This window comes from Lepidochelys kempii, chromosome 2 (assembly GCF_965140285.1).
Source record: "Lepidochelys kempii isolate rLepKem1 chromosome 2, rLepKem1.hap1, whole genome shotgun sequence".
NCBI classification, from domain to species: domain Eukaryota; kingdom Metazoa; phylum Chordata; order Testudines; family Cheloniidae; genus Lepidochelys; species Lepidochelys kempii.
Window position 1 is genome coordinate 178,573,068 of NC_136381.1, and position 20,068 is coordinate 178,593,135.

Below are 20,068 nucleotides of genomic sequence, written 5' to 3' on the forward strand. Positions count from 1 at the left end.
AAAAAAAAGTACTTGTGGCACCTTAAAGACCAACCAATTTGAGCATAAGCTTTCATGAGCTACAGCTCACTTCATCAGATGCATAAAACATGTATCTAAATCTGTGCTATGAGAGTTTGACGTAATCCTCAACTTGCTTAAGTAAATGATACAGTATTTAGCTGCCTAGGATACTTAACCTACTTCTGAAAATGCATTTAAGAGTGAAGAGCCTTCCTGGCACATTGTATAGCTTTGCCAGTGCATCTAAATTCTGGACTACAGCACTCAGCTTTGGGATGATGAGAAAACCTTGTGTCAGATACCAAGCTATTCCTCCAATTTGTCCACTGCAAGGGATTTTGTAATTTAAGATACCATTTTGTGGGCTGGTTGCCATTTCACACTAGGTCTGAAAATCTTCACAAACTTGTAAGGGCCATGGTTTAAGTGCTTATAGAGCTGGAGATAGTTCCCTTTATGGCAGATCATGTGTTGAACTCGAGAGAGCTGGAGTGATAAAGTAAAATTAGTTGTGTCATTAAAGGATGCACAGGGAGATTGTGTCTGAATTGGCAATTTTGTAAGGCAGTTGGTATCAATCTATCAGCAATTCCATGCACCAAGAACTAGTACATGCCAATTTCTGTTCTACTGAAGTGTGACCTGATTGTGTTTTGCTGCATGTAAGTGAACTGCACTTAGCCACTGACCCAAAGACACTAAACTACCATTTGAAAAACTGTTGCAGAACCAGTTGCTCTAGTTAAAAGTTAAGGGGAAAAACTTGACGGTAGACAAAACAATTATTCCAAAACAGTCCACTTTCCATGCTAGGCCATCAATTTGCAACTGGTGACCTGACTTCTGACATCTTAGATATGATGATTTCCACTGGGGATTTTTCAACAGCGTGATCAGATTTTGTATGTAGGTCACCAGAGAGGAGAAGTTAGCACATTAATCTAAGCTACTCAATCCCTTTCTCTCAATGCATTTGCTTTCCACAAGGCAAAATACTGTTGGCAACCCAATACTCTGAATTTCAAAAAAGTTACTGAAATGTAGAGTGCAAGACATTAATTCTGAACATGAAATTTAACCAGTTTTACTTTCTTGGAGACCAGATTCAAGCATTGTCCCCATCTCATTGCTTTTGTCTCACAATAAATGGTGACTACATCTTTTCTGGCCCATTTCTGAACCAGGCTGCTTCTCTGTATCCCTTGACCCTCATGCTGCAGTTCTCAGTACATTCTGAGCGGTGAGCCATTCATTCTCTCTCGTCCATGCCCAGATATAGTCTGGGACTGAGGGAGATAAAAATCCTTCCCCTATAAAGCCATTCAGAATATCAATGAACAGTCCAGCCAGCGTTCTTCCCTTCCTAGAAGCTACCAGTCTTCTGTTCACATTCAAAATTTAGGAAAATATTGAAAAACAAAAATGTCTAGGCCAAGATTGACTCATTACCAATCCCTTGAGACAGCCTGACTGTTGCCTCCTCAACTACCCCTTCAAAATCTAGCCACGATTGTTAAACCATTTAGTGAACTGGTGGTCTGTTCAGTTCCAAACTGTTGAGAAAGTAAGAATCCAGAGTGCATGGAAACTCTGCTATCCACACTTGAGGATGCCCCTTTAGAACATGGCTGAAGCACACTGAAGGGGCAATGCTGGCAAGCTTAATAGTTCCATCATCATTGTTGTACCTGTTCAGTGGTTAAAGGAGATACAGATCTCTACAGCAATTGGTCCAGGATTATTCACAAGAATAAAATTTAGCTTTTCATGACACACGAAAGTAGATATGGAAAGCAGTATCCATGAAAGATGATTCAGGGCTTTTACAGAACCTTGATTTTTAATATTTTGCACTTAAAGGTCATTACCTTGTCAACATTAGCTCGCGTTTTAGCAGAAGTTTCCACATAGTTAACGTTCCACTGATCAGCTCTGTTCTTGGCTTCCTCTACAGAAACTTGCCTTTTATCTTCCAAATCTGATTTATTACCAACCAGCAGAAAGGGAACATTCTCATCTTCTTTTACTCTTAAAATTTGCTCCCTGAAGGAGGAGGAAAGGAAGAACATTAAAATCTACAGAGGTATTATTCCCAGGAAAGTCCACAAAAGGGGAACATTTTTATTTTTAGCTTGTTACAGTGAATGCTCATTTACTCCTTTTAGAAAGTTGAGGGTGTGCAGTGTGCAACTAAATCATTGTTCACTCAAACTATGACCCACTATAATCTTTTCAGCAGTACTAACCACCTAGCCAGTTATTCCCCATTTGAGTAGTTAGGCATTTGATTTTTCCTTCCCATGTGTAGTACTTCGCACTTGTCCTTACTGAATTTCATCTTGTTAATTGCAGACCAAATCTTCAATTTGTCAAGGTGGTTTTGAATTCTGATCCTGTTCTCCGAAGTGCTTGGAATCCCTCCCAGCTTGGTTTCATCCACAAGTGTTCTCCACTCCACTGTCCAAATTAATGAAAGTATTTAATAGTATCTGACCCAGGACAAACCCCCACAGGACCTCACTAGATCTGCCTTCCCAGTTTGACAGAGAGCCCCTGATAACTCTGAACAAAGATCTTTCAATCAGTTCTGCACCCCCCCTCCTTATAGTAGTTTCATCATGTACTCGAGCTGTTTAAAGAGTTAACCTACAAGACACTCCATGCCAACATCCTGCTCAAATCCTCTCTGAAAGCGGACAGTTCTAAACAATAAGTTTCCAGAAGACATACAAACATGAGTTTAAAAAAAAAAGTGAAATTCAACTATGCCTCAAAGCAAAGACATATTATGCATGTTAGATAAATTGATGGATATTCCCTTTAATAACTAAGGCATACCAGTTGCTACAATAGATTCCACTCAATTGAGTGAAGAAAAAAAGCAGAAGAGAACCTGCTAGCAACCACTAAAAAGCCCACATGTATAGCCCAAGTGTATACAGCTTCTACAAAAAGGAATTGAACTAGTAAGCTAACATTATGGGGAAACTGCCCTGTTAGAACTCTGTGCCCTAACCAACCACAGTTTTACAGAAAAGGCAATCAAGTTTCCAAACTTCCTGTCACAATGTCCTTCCTTTGTGTTCTGCTCAACAGCATTCCCTCAGATTGATCACCAATGCCTAGGAGCTCAGATATAGACTGCTCCCAAACACAGCATGGTAGTATTCTTTTAGCATAAATATTAAAATGTGAAACCTGCTCTAGAGATTTCTTCCAATAGACAAAAAATAGGCTTACAGATGAGCTGAAAAGGATTAAGTTCTCTACCCTGCAACCCCTCCCCTCCATGCCCAAACTAAATATCAAATACCAGGGGCTGTTTTTGGTTTCTGCTGCATGTTTCAGATGTATATATTGCCAATTCACTTTAGCTGAAAGTGTACTGTTTGAATCTTTAATAAACATTCTTTGTCTGAAGTTAGTCTAACATTTATTTAGCATGACTAAGACTGTTTTGATGACAGTTTCTTCCTCTGTATAGCTCAACATATTTCATTTCACTAGTTCTAGTCAATTTTGCAAAGCAGACAAGATCTGAAATTCTAATTTGATAAGGCATTTAAAACCATTCATGCCTCCTTTATACATCAAAAGCAGCAAGGGACAAACCCATATCCCCTCCTCTTCCAGGCCACCTTTAAAAGTTTTCCTTAACACAGACTGATTTCCAGTACTAAGTTTGTTTTGACCCATGAAGACACGTTTAGTAGGCACCTACTGTATAACTGTTACCTTGTTCCTCATCTGTCGTCTTATACTCAGACTGGAAGCTGAGCCAGATACCATTTTTAATCTGTATAGTGCCTAGCACACTGCAGCCTTAGTCCAGGGATGGGCACAACCTTCCCTACCCGGCCCTCCATAGAAACAGCCTGGCCCCCGCCCCCTATTTGCCCCCCCAAGCCCTCCCCATCGGACCGCCTCTGCTCCCTGACTGCCCACCAGGAACCTCTGCCCTTTATCCAAACCCCATGATCCCCACCCCCTTACCACGCTGCTCTGAGCGGCAGGAGCTCGGAGCCAGCCACACCACTGCGCTGCCCAGCAGGAGGGGGCGGACCAGAACACTAGTGGCATGGCAAGCGGAGGCTGTGGGGGATGAGGGGACAACAGGGGAGGGGTTGGGGGCTAGCCTCCCTGACTGGGAGCTCAGGGCCGGGCAGGACAGTCCTGCAGCCCAGATGTGGTTCACAGGCAGTGGTTTGCCCACCTCTGCCCTAGGCACTACCACAGCACACACAGGCAACCTCGTTCTGCTGCTCCCTCGGGCGCTTCAGACACTTTTCACAACATTAAAATGATTTAAAGAGGTTTTTGACCTTTGACTTGCCAGTTAAACTGAGCACCTATAAGTTACTAGTGCCTATTTAATACTAAAATCATCATTTCACTATACTACTAATGATGTAACCCATCACCCATACTTAGTATTTTTCCTATTGTGCAGCATGTCTGAGAGCATTCTTAAATTGCTACTATATGTTTCATATGGTAGATAAGTCATTTTTATTGATTTTGCTTCTACAACACTTCTAAAATAAGTTACTTTCAACAAGATGAGTTGCCTTATCCAGCTCTGTATCTGGGTTCTGGAAAATTTAGTGTCAGATTAATTAAAAGAAGGGACTCTTATTCTAAATACGGATGCAACAAGTTCTTGTTTCATTAGACCAAGCTGATGTAGTTCTAGAGCAGAGGTTCTCAAACTGTGGTCTGTGGACCACCAGTGTTCCTCAAGCTCCATTCAGGTGGTCTGTGGATCGTTCTCTCTAAGGTGCATGTGTCGGTGGCCACACACGAGAGAATGAGGGGCAACCCACCTAATTAGTGGAGCCATGCCGGCATGGGTCCACTAATTAGGTGCCTGGATCCTGGAGAAGATGCACATGTAAGGTGAGGTGGTGGCCTTAGGTGGAATAGGAGGTAGGTGGGAGGGGACAGTGGGGTGAGAATTTGGGACATGCAGAGCTGTGGTGGCCAGAGAAAAAGGCAACTTTTCCCAACCCCAGCTCGGAGGCTGCCGTGCTGGGGGACAGAGGGCACATCCATTGCATTAGAAAGGTAAGACTACTGGTATTAAAATAGGAATTATGGGCTTATTTGTAGAACGGAAAAAAAAAAGTTTGTCTAGTGCTTTTATCCAAAGTACTTTACAAGCGTTAGTTAATGGTACAAACATTTGGAAAAATCATGAAGTGGTCCACCGAGACCCTCAGCAATTTTCAAGTGGTTCATGGGAAAAAGGTTTGAGAACCTGTTTTAGAGCAAGTAGTAGAGAACTTGTTTCTGCAGCTACTGCTGAAGCCTAATGCTATCTGCATATATTACAAGACTCAGTTTTTCTGTCTGCATGGGGTTTGGGGGGGGGGGGGGGGAGTGAATCCCTTCTGACAGAGTAACTTACTATTTGTAATATGTTGCTGCAACTGCCTTGAAGTTGTAATGTAATCTGCCATATTCTGAACTGAAGAAAGTTACTTGCTCTTTAAAATTGCTTCAGCTTAGACATTCCTCAGGCAGCTTATTCACATCCTTTCAGACTGAATGGATGGGGATATATGCACAACTGAAGAGGAAGGTATTTTCTTGACTTTAGAGCACAATTTTAATATTTAGCATCTTAATTACTGTTTTAGCAATAGTATCATACCATCCACTTGCAATGCTCTTTAGTTTCATCCTCAACCCACAACTCCTATTCAGATCATTCCCCCTCACTTGAAGAGGATGCTTCAAGAGATTGACTGCTTGTGCCTTGCACTTCTGCCCTTACCAGTTTGGAACCTTGTGGGCTGTCTCCCCACAAGACTTACTTTTGTTTTCTCTTGGAAGAGTAGTTTCCCCTGGAATTTTGACAAATAGCTATAAAGAGCTGTTTACTCCTTTTCACAGCATAGCCTTGCTAGATTGCACTGGGGAAGTTTGTTTTGTTTAGTTTGAGGAAGCTGGTTAAATGGAATGCTTACTTAGTGGTTTTTGATGGCACTTTATTTCCAGGAACAGAAGGTAAATGTTTAACTCAACTGTTGATCCCTTGCAGCTCCAAACATTGGGGCCCAGGAACAAACAAGATTGCATCAACAACTATACTTCAGTACCTTCTACTTATTTATAACTACTCAAATACTTTTACTATTAAGTAATCTCATTATCCTTAGAGCATTCTCTCTACTGATGTCCATGGTTGGATGATCAGTAACCACCCTCACAAAGTCATTGCGAAGTGCTGTGTGATGTTGCCAACACAGTAACTACTGTTAGAGCCAATAGTACCAACTCAGTATGGAAAACTTGTTAGCCAGAGCCCATGAATTTGGAGAATAAATCCTGCCACATGCTGCTCTCCAGGATACTTATTTTTCATACAGAAACTGAGTATGTGACCTTTTGCACAACATATATTCTAGCATATAGCAGCCAGATGTGCAATCACTGGCCTCTGTTCACTCCTATTGGTACTTGACAGGTTAAACAGGGAAGAGAACCAAAAAAGAACATGGTAGAGAACTACAATGGGTAGAACAAGCAGAGAGCAAACTAACAGCCCTGGGACAAATGCAGTTGGGGATCCAAACTGCACAGTAGCTGTGCAACCTACAAGACAGTCTGGCGCTTACTATTTATTGGTAACCATGGTCAGGCCCATCAGTTTGGATAGTAGTGCATCTGTTTATGAGTCAATTCAAGTGCCCAAAAGCCACTGAATTACATAGGCAGGCAGTCTTTTGAACCTTGCCACGTACCTGCTCTGACAGTAGTACTAAAGCTTTGTTTCATAGCATCTTAAAGACATTGGGCCAAAAATACCTGATCAGCAGAGGAAAAAACACACACGGCTGCTGTAAGTCTTGAGATGTCAGACAATACACAAGGGTGCAGTCTATGCAAACTTTCATAGATATGAAACAGCAAAAAAGACAGACTACAATAAAAGTTATTGTAAAAGAGGAATCTGACAGGTGATCAAGACCTTATTTTATGAGCTCACTAAAATATACATAAATGTGTAATCTCCCCATCAGTTTACCTGAAGTCTGCTGTAGCTGCAAAAGATTCCAGCTCTGTGATAGAGAAGACACACAGAAATCCCTCTCCACTTCGGAAGTAGTTGTCTCTAATTGCAGCATAGTCCTCCTGGCCTGCTGTATCTAATATGTCTATTTGGACTTCTTCCCCATCCAGAACTACCTTTTTTCTGTAGCTGTCTGCTTTGGTAGGTTCATAGTCTTCCACAAACTAAAAACAAAGGAACAGTATAGGATAAAGCCATATTAATATTCCCAAATAAGTGTCTAAAATAAACATCGCCATCTGGATTTTTAATGTAAAAACTAGATGAAGTAAGTTTTTCTGGGTCAGTAACAACTTCATAACTCATTTATTCAGGCCATAAGAGTACCTACATTATGGTCATATGAAAACTTGACAAAATTAAGTCAAGCCCATCTCATGCCAGCAAAATAAGATGCTCTTGTGAGGTGTATGGGCACCAGAGGTTTTCACTTCCTGCTATTACCCAAAAATAAAAATTCACACAATTTAGGGCATCTTGTCTCAGTTTCTGTAGTATTCTAGAGCATCAGCATTACACTTTTGTTGTCTTGGGTAATGTCAGAATGTCAAGCTGATTTTGAATGGAGTTGGAATATTGTTTATTTCTTGCAAGTACTCTAAAGTCACTTAAGGCTATGTCTACACTGTAGACTCCTTATGGTGGCATTTAGAATACATACATTGCAATTCCCTTTAGCACGTATATAAAAAGCAATACAGACCATGAGGCACTCCTTAGGCAAACACATGCCTGAATCTTTGGGGTATGTACCCTACATGGCTTTCTATATGCTCTAGCAGGGCCTCCCCCATCTACAGGGCTATTTTTAGCAGTATCGTTTCCCCCTGCCACCCAAGCCTTTCCCCAACAGTTGTAGCTACACACCGCACTGTGGATGCGGCTGGCTTTTCATTGCTGAGCATAGCTATGCATACCCTACACACTGCCACCAGTAGGGCACTTCTATAGTGCGCCCCAAGACTACTTCGCAAATCCATGGTAGTATTTTGCCTTGACAAGTGGTAAGGGAGAACAGGAATCCTATTTCTAATCTCTTTCAAAGAAGAGGTTGAGGAGCATCCCCTAATAGGGTGCAGATCCCTTCTGAACCAAATCTCCTTGATGAAGGTTGTCTAGAGCCTTGAGCGGATACAAAATCTGCATCCACAGATATCCGCAGATTTGCAGGGTTCTAAGGAGGTCATTAGAACATACAATAGTTGTTTATATAAAGAGTTTGGGAAGGATTACTGAAGACAGGGGAAAAAAGCACACTAACTTAGTTTTTGTGCTGTTGCAGAAGCTAGAGTTACTCATTCAAAAAATGCCCTCAAGTATGATCAAGAACTTGTATGTGCAGAAATTGTTAAAGCTGTAATAGTCAAAAGGAACTTAAAGCCTCAGTTTTGGTAATGGGAGAACCAAAGCTTTTTGAAGTTTAAACACTTGAATACAGCTCGAACAACATTAGTGACTGCAAGGCTCAAATATGGTAGGGAATACTACTCCATGAGCTCTAACAGGGCGAATTGACAAGTGATCTGAAAAACTACTGACTTATGCTTTGACTAGATTTATAATCTCAAAATGGGAAGTGAGTTCAAGAAATCCTAAACATTTTTATGTTCAACTTAATGGGTAATTCATAGAATAAAGCTTTCAATTCTTCAAGCTAGTTTATTTGGACTCTTCAAAAACTAGTTTTAAATGATCATATCAATAAGCTTAATGCTATTCAACAGCCATTTCATCACTTATTTCTGAAAATGAAGTAGGATGCAAGACATTTTTATTGTAAAGTTAGATTCTTACCTCATCATACATGAACTGCAGTGTTAAAGCAGATTTTCCTACACCACCACTTCCCACCATGATTACTTTGTGTAAAGCCAAAGAATTCTGACCTTTGGGCTTATTTGCAGCCATTTTTGGATTGCAGCTATGTGACAGACGTAAACAGAATCTAGAAGGGGAAATAAAGTACTTCCATTAGTTAATGCTTGTGTACTGTTTAAACAGATAAGTTTCTTGAATACATATGTCCCTGAAACTAGTTTCAGTTATCCTTAGTTTTCTTTTAGTGATTGTAAGGTATGTGCTGCATGTCTATAGGGTTCCTACTATTTTCACAACAATGGAGATTATCTGTTTAAAAAAACCAACCAACAAGGAAAGCTCTCTCCCATGGAACAACAGTGCAAACTAGCCAAAAAAGTTAGAGATCAATCACCTGCTGTGGAGTACAGCATGTTTTCTTGAATGCGGTTAAGAGTCATTTGTGTGGTCAAACTAGCAATACGTTTAAGCAAGATTTCTCTGACAAAAACTAACTCAATATCACACAAGAAAACAAGCTGTACTATACCAGCAAAGGAAGTGAGAACTCCTAGTAAATTAAGAGTGCAGTTAGCGTAGTCTTTGAATGTAAAATGAAAAACCCAGATCTGAACACAAGTTAACCCCTTACCATCAAATGGCATAGTTGTGGCAAAAAGTGGAAGAGCTTAAAGTATATTTTAGTTTAGAACCAAATCAATTTGCAGCCTTATGATGCAAAATGCTATTACTGTGCATTCAAGTACTACATTAGGGCCCAACTGTTTACAGCAAGTAAACTCACATATTATAGGAAGTCAGCAAAGGGTCATTCAAACTCCAGTAGATCTTTGTGCTCCTTTAGTTCGGTCCCTTCCTGATCGTTTAGGTGAGCGAGTACCATCCTGGCCCCCTGTTCAAGGGGGACTGGACAGTTCCCTTTAGAGTCAGCCAGTGCACTCCTAAAACAAGAGGGGGTCTACTATATAGAAGTGAGGTGTTCCCATCCTTCTAAAATATTAATGTTTTGATTCCCTCACGCTCCTTTGCTCCTTGGATTAAAATACCAAGTTGCAAACTCATCTTCAGATAGTGCAGGCTTGGGGGGAGGCAGCAGCGCCACTAGAACCCAGAGTGTAGAAAATTGTGTCTGCTGCTGGTGCATATGTATTCTCTGCTCTAGATGCAGAGATGGAGTGCTGTGCTAGGAGGGCGGCACAAGAGACAACAGGCAGGCGAAAAGGTGAGATGGAACAAAGCAGCAGGAGCTGTAGGGAGAGAGGAGGAGGAGGAGGAGCCTCTATGTACCTCTCTAGCATCTCCAGGAGCCTGAACTGATTAACACCAGCTTCTCAGGGAGCTTCCTATTTCCTACCTCTTCCCTGAGCCCACTTGAGGGGAACAGGCAGTCAACTGAAGTAGTAGGAGCCAGTTAGGCCCTTAAGACACTGATATCTTCCCTCACTCAGGCCCTGCCACCAGCCTGCTTATGTGTCCTTCAATTGAGTGTGGAAAGCCACTATAGCTAGCATAGAACAGCTGTCATGAGTGAAAGAAGGAAACACCCATCTGGGGCAGCATTCAGAAAAAGAAAGCAAAGGAAGCTTTCTATCTAAGCAGGAAGGAGCTCTGAGATATATAGGCATGTTCACGGTGAGCCTTCTGGCCCCAGTGAGGATGATATTGGTGAGGAGATGCCCGATCTTCCAGTTAGTCAGAGTGTAGGTGACCTGGCAGCTACTACAGCATACATATCTCCATCTCAAATGGATGTAACCATGCACATTCCTGAAGAAAAGTGTAGACCAGAGTGGTGGAGGCGCAAGGAACATCTGCTGATGAGTTTAGTTCCTTAAGTTTAGATGATCCAGAACTATGGACCCACTTGAGCAGTAGCTTGGGGGACTTCCTTGTACTGCATGGGCCACAGCAAATGACAAACTTCATGTTCCCCAAAGACAATGAAAATAGAAGTTTGCATCCAACACATTACTGGTGTGAAATCCCCAATGGTGACAAAGTAGAGAGGCCATGGCTTATGTACTCAAACACCCAGAATGCTGCCCACTGCTTTTGTTGCAAACTCTTCCAGTCAAGTGTTCCAGCCACATTGGGTTCTACAGGAACACAGGCATAGAAAAAAAAATCTGTCTAGAAGTCTGGCATGCCATGAGAGGGCAGCAAATCACCAGAGAGCATTCCATAGGTGTAAAGAGCATGAGATGAGACTAAGGTTAAAGGCCACCATAGATGATCAGCATCAAGAGAAAATTGCATCAGTCTCTCTTTACTGGCAAAATGTTCTGAAAAGGCTCATTGCCATTGTGAGAATGCTTGCCACCCAAAACCGTATCAGCTGAATGTCCCAAACAATGGAACTTCCTTAAAATTGTGGAGCTGATGGTTAAGTTTGATGCTGTACCCCAGGAGCATCTAAGAAGAGTCACCACCCAAAAACTGTACACACCCCACTACCTTGGAAAAAATTCCAAATGAGATCACACAGTTACTGGCAACAAAAGTCAAACAGAAGATTGTGGCAAATCTGAAGTCAAGATATTATTCTTATTCTTGACTGCACACCTGACATCAGCTATACAGAACAAATGACTATGTTGCGTTTTGTAACAGAACCTAGTGAAAATGTCCCTGCAATAGTGACTATCAGAGCATTTTCTAGAATTTATTGACACTGATACTACAGGAGCTGATATGACAAATGTGCTTCTTAAAAAGCTGGAAGATACGAAAATGATAGCCGACCTGAGAGGTCAGGGCTACGATAATGGTGTCAACATGAGAGGAAAGAACAGAGTAGTGCAGACACAGATCAGAGGGTTAAACCCTCGAGTTTTTTTGTCCCATGCAGTTCTCATTCATTGAACTTGGTGGTCAGTGATGCAGCATCAGCTTCTAATGTGGCTGAATTTTTTTAATTTAATTCAAAGCATGTATTTTTCTCTGCATCAACTCATTGATAGCAAATTTTGAAGCAACATCTGCTAACATCCTTTCTGACACTGAAACCAGATTGCCACATGATGGGAAAGTTGAGTGGAGGCGATAAAGCCTATCAAACACCAAATTGGGAAGATAGATGATGCCATAGTTACCATTATGGAGGATAATGCTATGACAGGAACTGTTTGTGGGAGAACAGTGGCAGAGGGAAATGGAATCACCAGAAACACACAGAACTTCAAATTTCTGTGTTGCTTGATGTTGTGGTATGACACACTGTTTGAAATAAATTTTGTAAGCAAGAGACTAAGGTGTTGACCTTGATATATCTGGAGCAATGGAACAACTGGACAAAGCAAAGTCATACCTACAGTCTTACCGGTCAGATGAGGGATTTCAAAACATTCTGAAGAGTGTACAGAAGTTGGCCGAGGAACTTCACACTGAAGCGGTTTTCCCACCCATTCAAGAATATAAGAGTCACCGAAGATGACGACATTTTGATTATGAGGCACAGGATAATCCCATAAGAGACCCAAAACAACAATTCAAAGTTGAATTCTTTAACCAGGTGCTAGATTGTGCAATCCAGACAGTTCAAGAATGTTTCATACAGCTCAAGGAACACAGCAGTATATTTGGGATGTTGTATGATATTCCAAAACTCTTCACTATACCCGAAGACCTACACCAGCAAGGCAGGGCACATGACTACATGCACAATATTGATGTGAGTGATTCAGGTGATCAACTGAAAGCCCTTTCAAGATACATTTCAGCAGGATCAACTCCAAAGGCTGTTCTGGAATATATGTGCACAAAGATGACGACCACCCTCTTTCCAAATGCTTTTGTTGCTCTGTGCATACTTCTAACACTTCCTGTAACTGTTGCCAGTGGAGAATGCAGCTTCTCCAAGCTGAAGTTAATAAAACACATCTACGCTCCACAATGACACAGGAGAGGCTGGTTGGTCTTGCAATGATCTCAGTAGAGCATGAGCTGGCCCAGACTGGGCCTTCAGCAGGAAGCAGTTCAAATCTTTGCAAACAAGAAGGTACGGAAAGCACCACTTTGATTATTCAAACAGATAAAAATGCCAGTGTTTACTATGCAGACAAGAAAAGTTAACTTTCAAACGCCTGAACAGCAAATCTAAGTGTTGCCTTGTTCAAAAATTTTAAGTATTTTAAGTTGTTCGTTCTCCTTTATTGGGGTAGGTAGCAGAGCAGTACCATGGGAGGAGAACAGGAAGAAGGCAGAATTGAGACCTTTCAAAGTTTTGGCCCAAGCAAGGGGGCATCATTTGAGCTCCCTGCCTCAGGTGCCAAAATGTTGTGGGCCAGCCCTGCTAATATCCAACAGCTATAGAGTGACAATATTTCTGTTTTTTACCAAGTCAATTTTGGATGAAGACGTGTATACATTTAAAGCCTGATAAAGTATAAAAGACACTTATGTCAGCATAAACTCTGTCACTCAGGGCTGTGAATAAACCACCGTCGTCCCCCACATGCCACAGTTACACCAACGTAAGTGTGTGTGCACAGCGCTATGTCAGCAGGAGAATTTCTCCAGTGGACATAGCTTCTGCCATTTGCGGAAGCAGGTTTTTATGCCAATGGGAGAGCTCTCTCCCATAGGCAGAGTCATCACCAGACAGGGTGCAGCTGCGCTGCTGCAGTGCTGTATGGGTAGACATGGTCTTACAGCAAATAAGACTGGACACTTCATGCTAATCTTTAAGAAAAAAGATCTTTCCTACAGAGACTGGGTGAGTAGTTCAGCTGAATTCAATGGGACTGACACGCACATGTTTCTGCAGGCCATAATTAATGCCAATACCTAGGAATTTCTGATTGACTTGGTTACACTTACATTTTATAGCGCTCTAACTTGCTGGCTCAGAGGTGTGGAGGTGGATTACCAGGAGCGATGGGAGACCTCTCTACCACACTCACACTTCAAAGCGCTGCCGCAGGAGCGCTCCCGCGACAGCGCTTTGAAGTTTCCAGTGTAGCCATGCCCTTAGACTACGGTGTCTTTGAAGGCAACTGCAATATTTTAAAGAGACAGTCAACTAGGAAATTCACATTTGTCCAAAAGAAACACCACTTTAAGAGTACTATACCTGGAAGTAAGAGAAATTGTTAGTTTCAAATTACTTTGTGATAGCACTTTGTCTGTAATCATTGTTTCCTCTATAGTCTATTGTTTAAAGGCCATAAGGATTTTTCTGCTTGCATATAAATTTTAAAGTATTTGCAATTAAAAGAGTGTCAGAAGCTTTTTTTGTAGTCATTTTCAAAAGCCTTGACAGTGTCCCTAAAAGCATAACAGCTTGAATCAAGGAAATAGGTGCGAACTTAAATCAGATTGGCTAACCAGTTAGCACCATGGTCTTTGAGTCACCACGTCATCCTAGTTATTGCAGCAGATTTCAAGTACCAGTGAATTGCATTCCTACAAATGGATGAGATGAAGATTAACTTAGATACAAATTTTGCTATATAGAGTTTAAGTCTTATCAGAGATCATTTAAGTTTGTCATATACAATTACAATATAGTATTGTTTGCTATGGGAAGAGTTCCCAGGTCAGTATTCAGTTGTTGTATTAAGGTCTTAATTAAATTAGTAATCCAGAAGACAGCTCAACTAACTAAACTAGCATGTGCTGAACACCTAAAAGGACTAAGGGAGGAGTTAAACAGGAAATTAAGAGTCAGCTTTGAAAAATGCAAGCTAGACCATGGAAACACATTCTGGAACAAACATCTCATGAGACAAAGCTGAAAAGCACCAATATTAGAAGAAACCTGAGAAACCACAGCAAATTATGGGGCTAAGTCATTATGCAAAGTAGCCTGTGTCCTCTTGTTTTTTCCTACCCCCCCCCCCAGATGTTCTGGTTTAACTTGGATTTAAACTTGGAGAGTGGTCAGTTTGGATGAGCTATTACCAGCAAGAGAGTGAGTTTGTGTGTGTATGGGGGTGAGGGGGATGTGAGAAAACCTGGATTTGTGCAGGAAATAGCCCAACTTGATTGTCATGCACATTGTGTGGAGAGTTGTCACTTTGGATGGGCTATCACCAGCAGGAGAGTGAATGTGTGTGGGGGGGTGGAGGGTGAGAAAACCTGGATTTGTGCTGGAAATGGCCCACCTGATGATCACTTTAGATAAGCTATTACCAGCAGGACAGTGGGGTGGGAGGAGGTATTGTTTCATATTCTCTGTGTATATATAAAGTCTGCTGCAGTTTCCACGGTATGCATCCAATGAAGTGAGCTGTAGCTCACGAAAGCTTATGCTCAAATAAATTGGTTAGTCTCTAAGGTGCCACAAGTACTCCTTTTCTTTTTGAGAAAGAAAAGGGTTATCTACATAAGCCATAGTAAAGAGGTCTGTCCCAAGTTGATCTGGTGCAGTGGGTAGTTTTTCAATGTTGGATTCAGGTCACTTTTAGCTATTATCCACACTAACTGAAGGCTTATACACTGTACACAAGCCTGATTGATGAGGGCTGAGCATACAAAGCCATAATCATTATGAGTTACACTTGATTTCATTCTACAGCAGAGAAGAGTTCATGTGCAGCTCCTGACGGAAAACAGACCTCTGAGGGGGATAATGCAGTTGCTGACTGTGTCCACTTCCCCACCCACTCCATTAATAAAAACCCAGTAAGATTTTTAAAAGCTTCATTTTGAAGCATTTAGAGTTGCTACACTGCTCACCCCTACCCCACACCTGGTAAGCTTACAAAAGCAACTAAATTACGGCAAGGACATAGCTTACCAGCACAGCCATACAACAGTAGGCTCTGATGCATTGTCTACCTGAGGGAAATCTGCCTTCCCTCACCCTCTTCTGCAGAGCCCTTTACCATATTTTTCTCACACTGCTAGGTGTGGATCTCTGTAGTAACTGGCTGTGTTTGGATAGAAAAAAATCTAGTAAGTGCATATATGCAGGAAAGGTGAAACGTAGTAATACTTATGGTCGTGATGTGTGGTACTGGGAAGGTGCGCGTTTGTGGCCGGAAAAGTAGAACTCAACTGGCTTAACTTAGTTTCCTTTTGTGGAAGTAGGTATCCTGTGTAGCAACCATTACTGCTTCAAAAGTGTTTATTGTAGTACCATGTCACAATGCCCACTGTGTGTAAAGGCACAATGTCATCTCCTTATTCCCTACAGGTTCTCAGATCCTACCTCCTCATTCTGTTCCATGTACCTCAATACCAGGAAAATGACAGGCCAGAGTTCAGAAAACAATGAAAAGGGTATTGTCGAAACCACAGGTTCCCAAACTTGGTTAGCAGCTTGTTCAGGGTAAGTCCCTGGTGGGCCGTGAGACGCTTTGTTTACCTTTATTTAACGGTGTTAAATATATTTAAAAGTGTTTTTAATTTATAAAGGAGGGGTTGCACTCAGAGGCTTGCTATGTGAAAGGGGTCATCAGTACTGAAGTTTGAGAACCATTGACAATATGCCGTAAGTCTTCAGAAAATAACTCTTGGGAGTTATTGGGTAGAAACAAGGGTCTGATGGGGACTATAAAGAGACTATCGGATTACATAGTGTTTAAAGCTTTATTAGAACCTATTCCTATAGTGCTTAAATGAATTAGTTACAGAAAAATTTACAGACTATAAAATGCATATTTGCTTCTTCCTTGATGCATGCCTGACTCTTGCACTGAAATTTTCAAGAGGCAGAAGCTCCAAAAAATGCCTCCCAGTTTATCAGAAAAAGTCCTCCCACTCAGCATGGTGTGTTCCAATTTAGGTTCAACAAGTCCATGAGGAGAAAATGTTGGGTAAGTTAAGCTTTTTTGAAACATGAAGCACGCTTGTTCGTTTCAGAGTCTTCTCATTTGTAGGAATAAATTCCTTGTATTAGACTAGAGTAAGTACGACAAAAGTTTCAGAAAGTAACAGCAAAATAGAACTAGCTATAAAACATGGGCATCTGACACACGGAGATAAATTACAATGCGAACTTACATTCAAGATTTCTGGTAGGATTTTTTTCACATGACTTGTCAGTTATTTCTTTCCTCTGAGGTCTCTCAATGCCCTATACCTGCTGAGCTTTGTCTTAGTCCTCTCCCTTTTGGACTTTCATAGGAAATTAGGCACACCCATTCCTTACAAGGGCCTCATTCCTTTCTCTACTAGCTGAAAAATGTAAACAAAGGAAACATGACCACGAGCAACCCCTTTGTTCATGGCAGGGATGTCATTTTTTCCTTGGTGGAGTAAGCTCCCCATCTTATTGAAATAAAGAAAATTTCTAGAACAAGTTGAGAACTCTGTTAGCTAGTTTGGGATAATAAATGTATTCTGGATTCAAGTTTAACAGGAATCACTTTCAAGTTGTTATACTTGTGCGTTCTCATGCTTGCACCTCAGAACTCCCCTCCTGTGTGCTTACGAACACAGTAAAACCTCAGTTTGATGACCCTGTCCTACTTAACCCAATACCTAATCTTATTTTGGCTCCTTGAAAGCTAGTGGGGGGGAGGGTTAGTAGTACAAAAGCATGGGGTTAGAAATTGAGGTATTCATGTTTGTGACATATGAATAATGTCAGATTCTCCAGTGAGAAGGATTTATATGATCACTGCATAGTTTAGAAGTAGCCAGAAATTATGAAAATTCCTTTGCTGTGACTGTCTGGCAGCGAACCTAGACACAGTTTGCCATCTTCAGACTCTGTAGTTGAGAAAACATGGTTGTGGAAATCTGAACCCTGCAGATAAAGTTCAGGAAATCACAAAGGCAGTTATGGGATCAGTAACTGCAGAATGTTGTGGATGAGAATTACATTTTTAGTACAAGATTTTAATTTTCAGCCACTAACACATTCAGGTGGCTTGTAAGTGCATAAAGAGGAATCTCAAATCTTTAACACAGTATACTGAAGATACAGAATTTGCTAAATTAACAGGGCTGGCGACCTGAGGATACTTCTAATTTATATGACATTGAGAGAAATGGAAATCATTCAAACATCTAAATTAAAGAAGCTCTTCAGGGAGTTGCCAGTTTGCTTCTCATATGTCCCAATGAGCTGTAAAGTTTCTGATGTCCTGCTATCCTATTCAGACTAATGATACCCAAAATGATCCAGGAACTTGTGGTGGTATCAGAGTTAGAATGAAAGTTTATAACAGCAAAGGAAAAAAACTTCATATACACTGACTGCCAGAGACTGTATAGGATAGGTTTTCTAACAGAATAAAAAAATTTGCTTTGGGATAACACCTAAACATGAAAGTCAAAAATTACCCAGGCCATTTATTCACTGCAGGAGTTAATTATTACACTGCTACAGAACGCAGTTCTTTAACCAGCTCTGCTTCACAATTACCCGAGTTTCTGGTAAACTGCCTATTGTTGGCCAACCAATGTGAGGTCTTAATTCCATAAAGTTGAGTGTAATGTGTTAGCTTGAATGCTGCATCTAGCCACATGGAACATTTCAGGGAATGTTCTAGGCCCGAACAGGTAGAACCCTATTAGTTTGGTGATAAAGCCAAAAAAGAGGGAAATTGGGAACATTAAGTCCCTTGAATCTAGTTACAGTCAACAGCTTCAACCACATTGTAATGAGAATGGGGGACACTGAGGTTTTGAGAGATGGGGGAATGGAAGGAGCCTCTGGGAAGTGGCATGAGCTCAGCCTACAGAAGCAACTGATATAATGGTGCTTTATGACTGGTTTAGCTCATTTCCCTTCCTGCACAGTAGTAAGCTACACTGGTATAGCTTTATACTGACAACTGTGTCCACTTTGGGCAGTTGTACCAGTATAGTTAAAGCCTACAGAACCCAAGCATTTTTAGACATTCTGATTTAAGCCGCTCAATTTTGGAGGCATGATTTTTGAATACTTGGGGTTGATAGCTATACCAACTAGTACTAGTTTAGTTAAACTGGTGAGAATCTGTGTGGAACCTTTTGGTTTAGCTTAATCCTGGTCCTAATTAATTTAAAATAACCCTAAATAAGCCATTTAAACCACAATAAGTATCCACATAGGGATTTGCAGTATTTTAGATGGTCTAAATTCACAGTTAAAAAAGCCGCATCCTTCCATACAGAGAAAGGTTATACAAATCCCAGGTGCATACGGTCATGTGTCTTGTCATCTTATCAAAAGACTTCAAGAGTCATGCTCAGCCCAAGATCTTCTGCATCATCCTTCTTTGCGATTTAAGTCGGCTTCCACTGCACAGGATAATCAATGCATGGGTGACAGTTCACAAGCTCCTACAGGTGCCTGCAGCTCTACTGTTCTTTAAAGTTCAGAACTCAACTCCTCACTATCACTGAGGCATTAACAGAGACAAGGCAAGTGTCCATTCTACCTGGATGTTTCCTAGTAATGCAGCTGGTTGAGTACCTTTAAACGTCAACTCCTTTGGGGAGCCAAGAGTTAGAATTAAGCAGCAACTTCCTAAATGAAAGGAGGTGTATTTTTCCAAGATACTGAACAAAGTCATTGTTAAACAAAGAATCTTGACACTACAAGAGAAGATTTCTGAGAAATATTTCATTAAGCTACTTCCTCAGTCCCATCTAAAACAGCAGAAAAATTACTGACTGTTCAAACTTTCATAGAATGGACATTAAGGTTCTAAAACTGGAGACTTAAGTGTTCAACTTAAGAGTGCAGAAAAGGGTGCAAGTAAGTTGTTAGTTTACTTATAAGCTATTCATGCAAGAGTTAGCAATGCCCCTCTGTTAGTAACTGTTAAAGCTGTGAACAAAACAGGTATTTCCTAGTTAACAATTGCTTCAGATGTTAAATTTATAGTAATTACAGTAGATATGGTTCCAAGTTCTTCCATTGTTGATAGGCTAACATCATATACTTAACCTTTGCCCTCCCATTGCTTTATGAACTTTCTTGTACATATAACAAGGTGGGTTTTCCGGTCATGTAAAGGATATTTCAGGCATCTAGGCCTTTGCAGACCAGGCTTACTATATTTTGTGCATTTGAAGTTGATCCCAAACCACCACCACCACATTTTGGACTGAAGTTCCAAATTCTGTACCTTTCAGATATTTAAATTTAGCCTGTACATGCTTGTGATTTGATGTCAAGCTTACATCTGATCATTTCAGATTTGTCACCACAGCATCTCAAAAGCTTTAGCAGTTTTTTCATTATATTTTATCTTACAGTAAATATAAAAAGTATCACCCCAATGGACGGTA

The 20,068-nt window shown here is 41.0% G+C and overlaps 1 protein-coding gene and 1 long non-coding RNA gene across 2 annotated transcripts in view; one reads left to right on the forward strand and one right to left on the reverse strand.

The window, feature by feature from the left end:
• The window catches only part of LOC144930223 (uncharacterized), a 79,990-nt gene that overhangs the window by 37,514 nt on the left and 22,408 nt on the right, over positions 1–20,068 (forward strand). The window contains exon 2 of the long non-coding RNA XR_013635377.1: positions 16,035–16,169. This is a non-coding gene — a long non-coding RNA (uncharacterized LOC144930223). The remainder of the gene's footprint in view (positions 1–16,034; positions 16,170–20,068) is intronic.
• The window catches only part of RALA (RAS like proto-oncogene A), a 49,760-nt gene that overhangs the window by 1,992 nt on the left and 27,700 nt on the right, over positions 1–20,068 (reverse strand). The window contains exons 2-4 of the mRNA XM_073332848.2: positions 8,873–9,023; positions 7,034–7,242; positions 1,872–2,046 (exon numbers count right to left, since the gene is read on the reverse strand). Coding sequence (XP_073188949.1) covers positions 1,872–2,046; positions 7,034–7,242; positions 8,873–8,986 — 498 coding nt within the window. The 5' untranslated portion in view covers positions 8,987–9,023. The remainder of the gene's footprint in view (positions 1–1,871; positions 2,047–7,033; positions 7,243–8,872; positions 9,024–20,068) is intronic.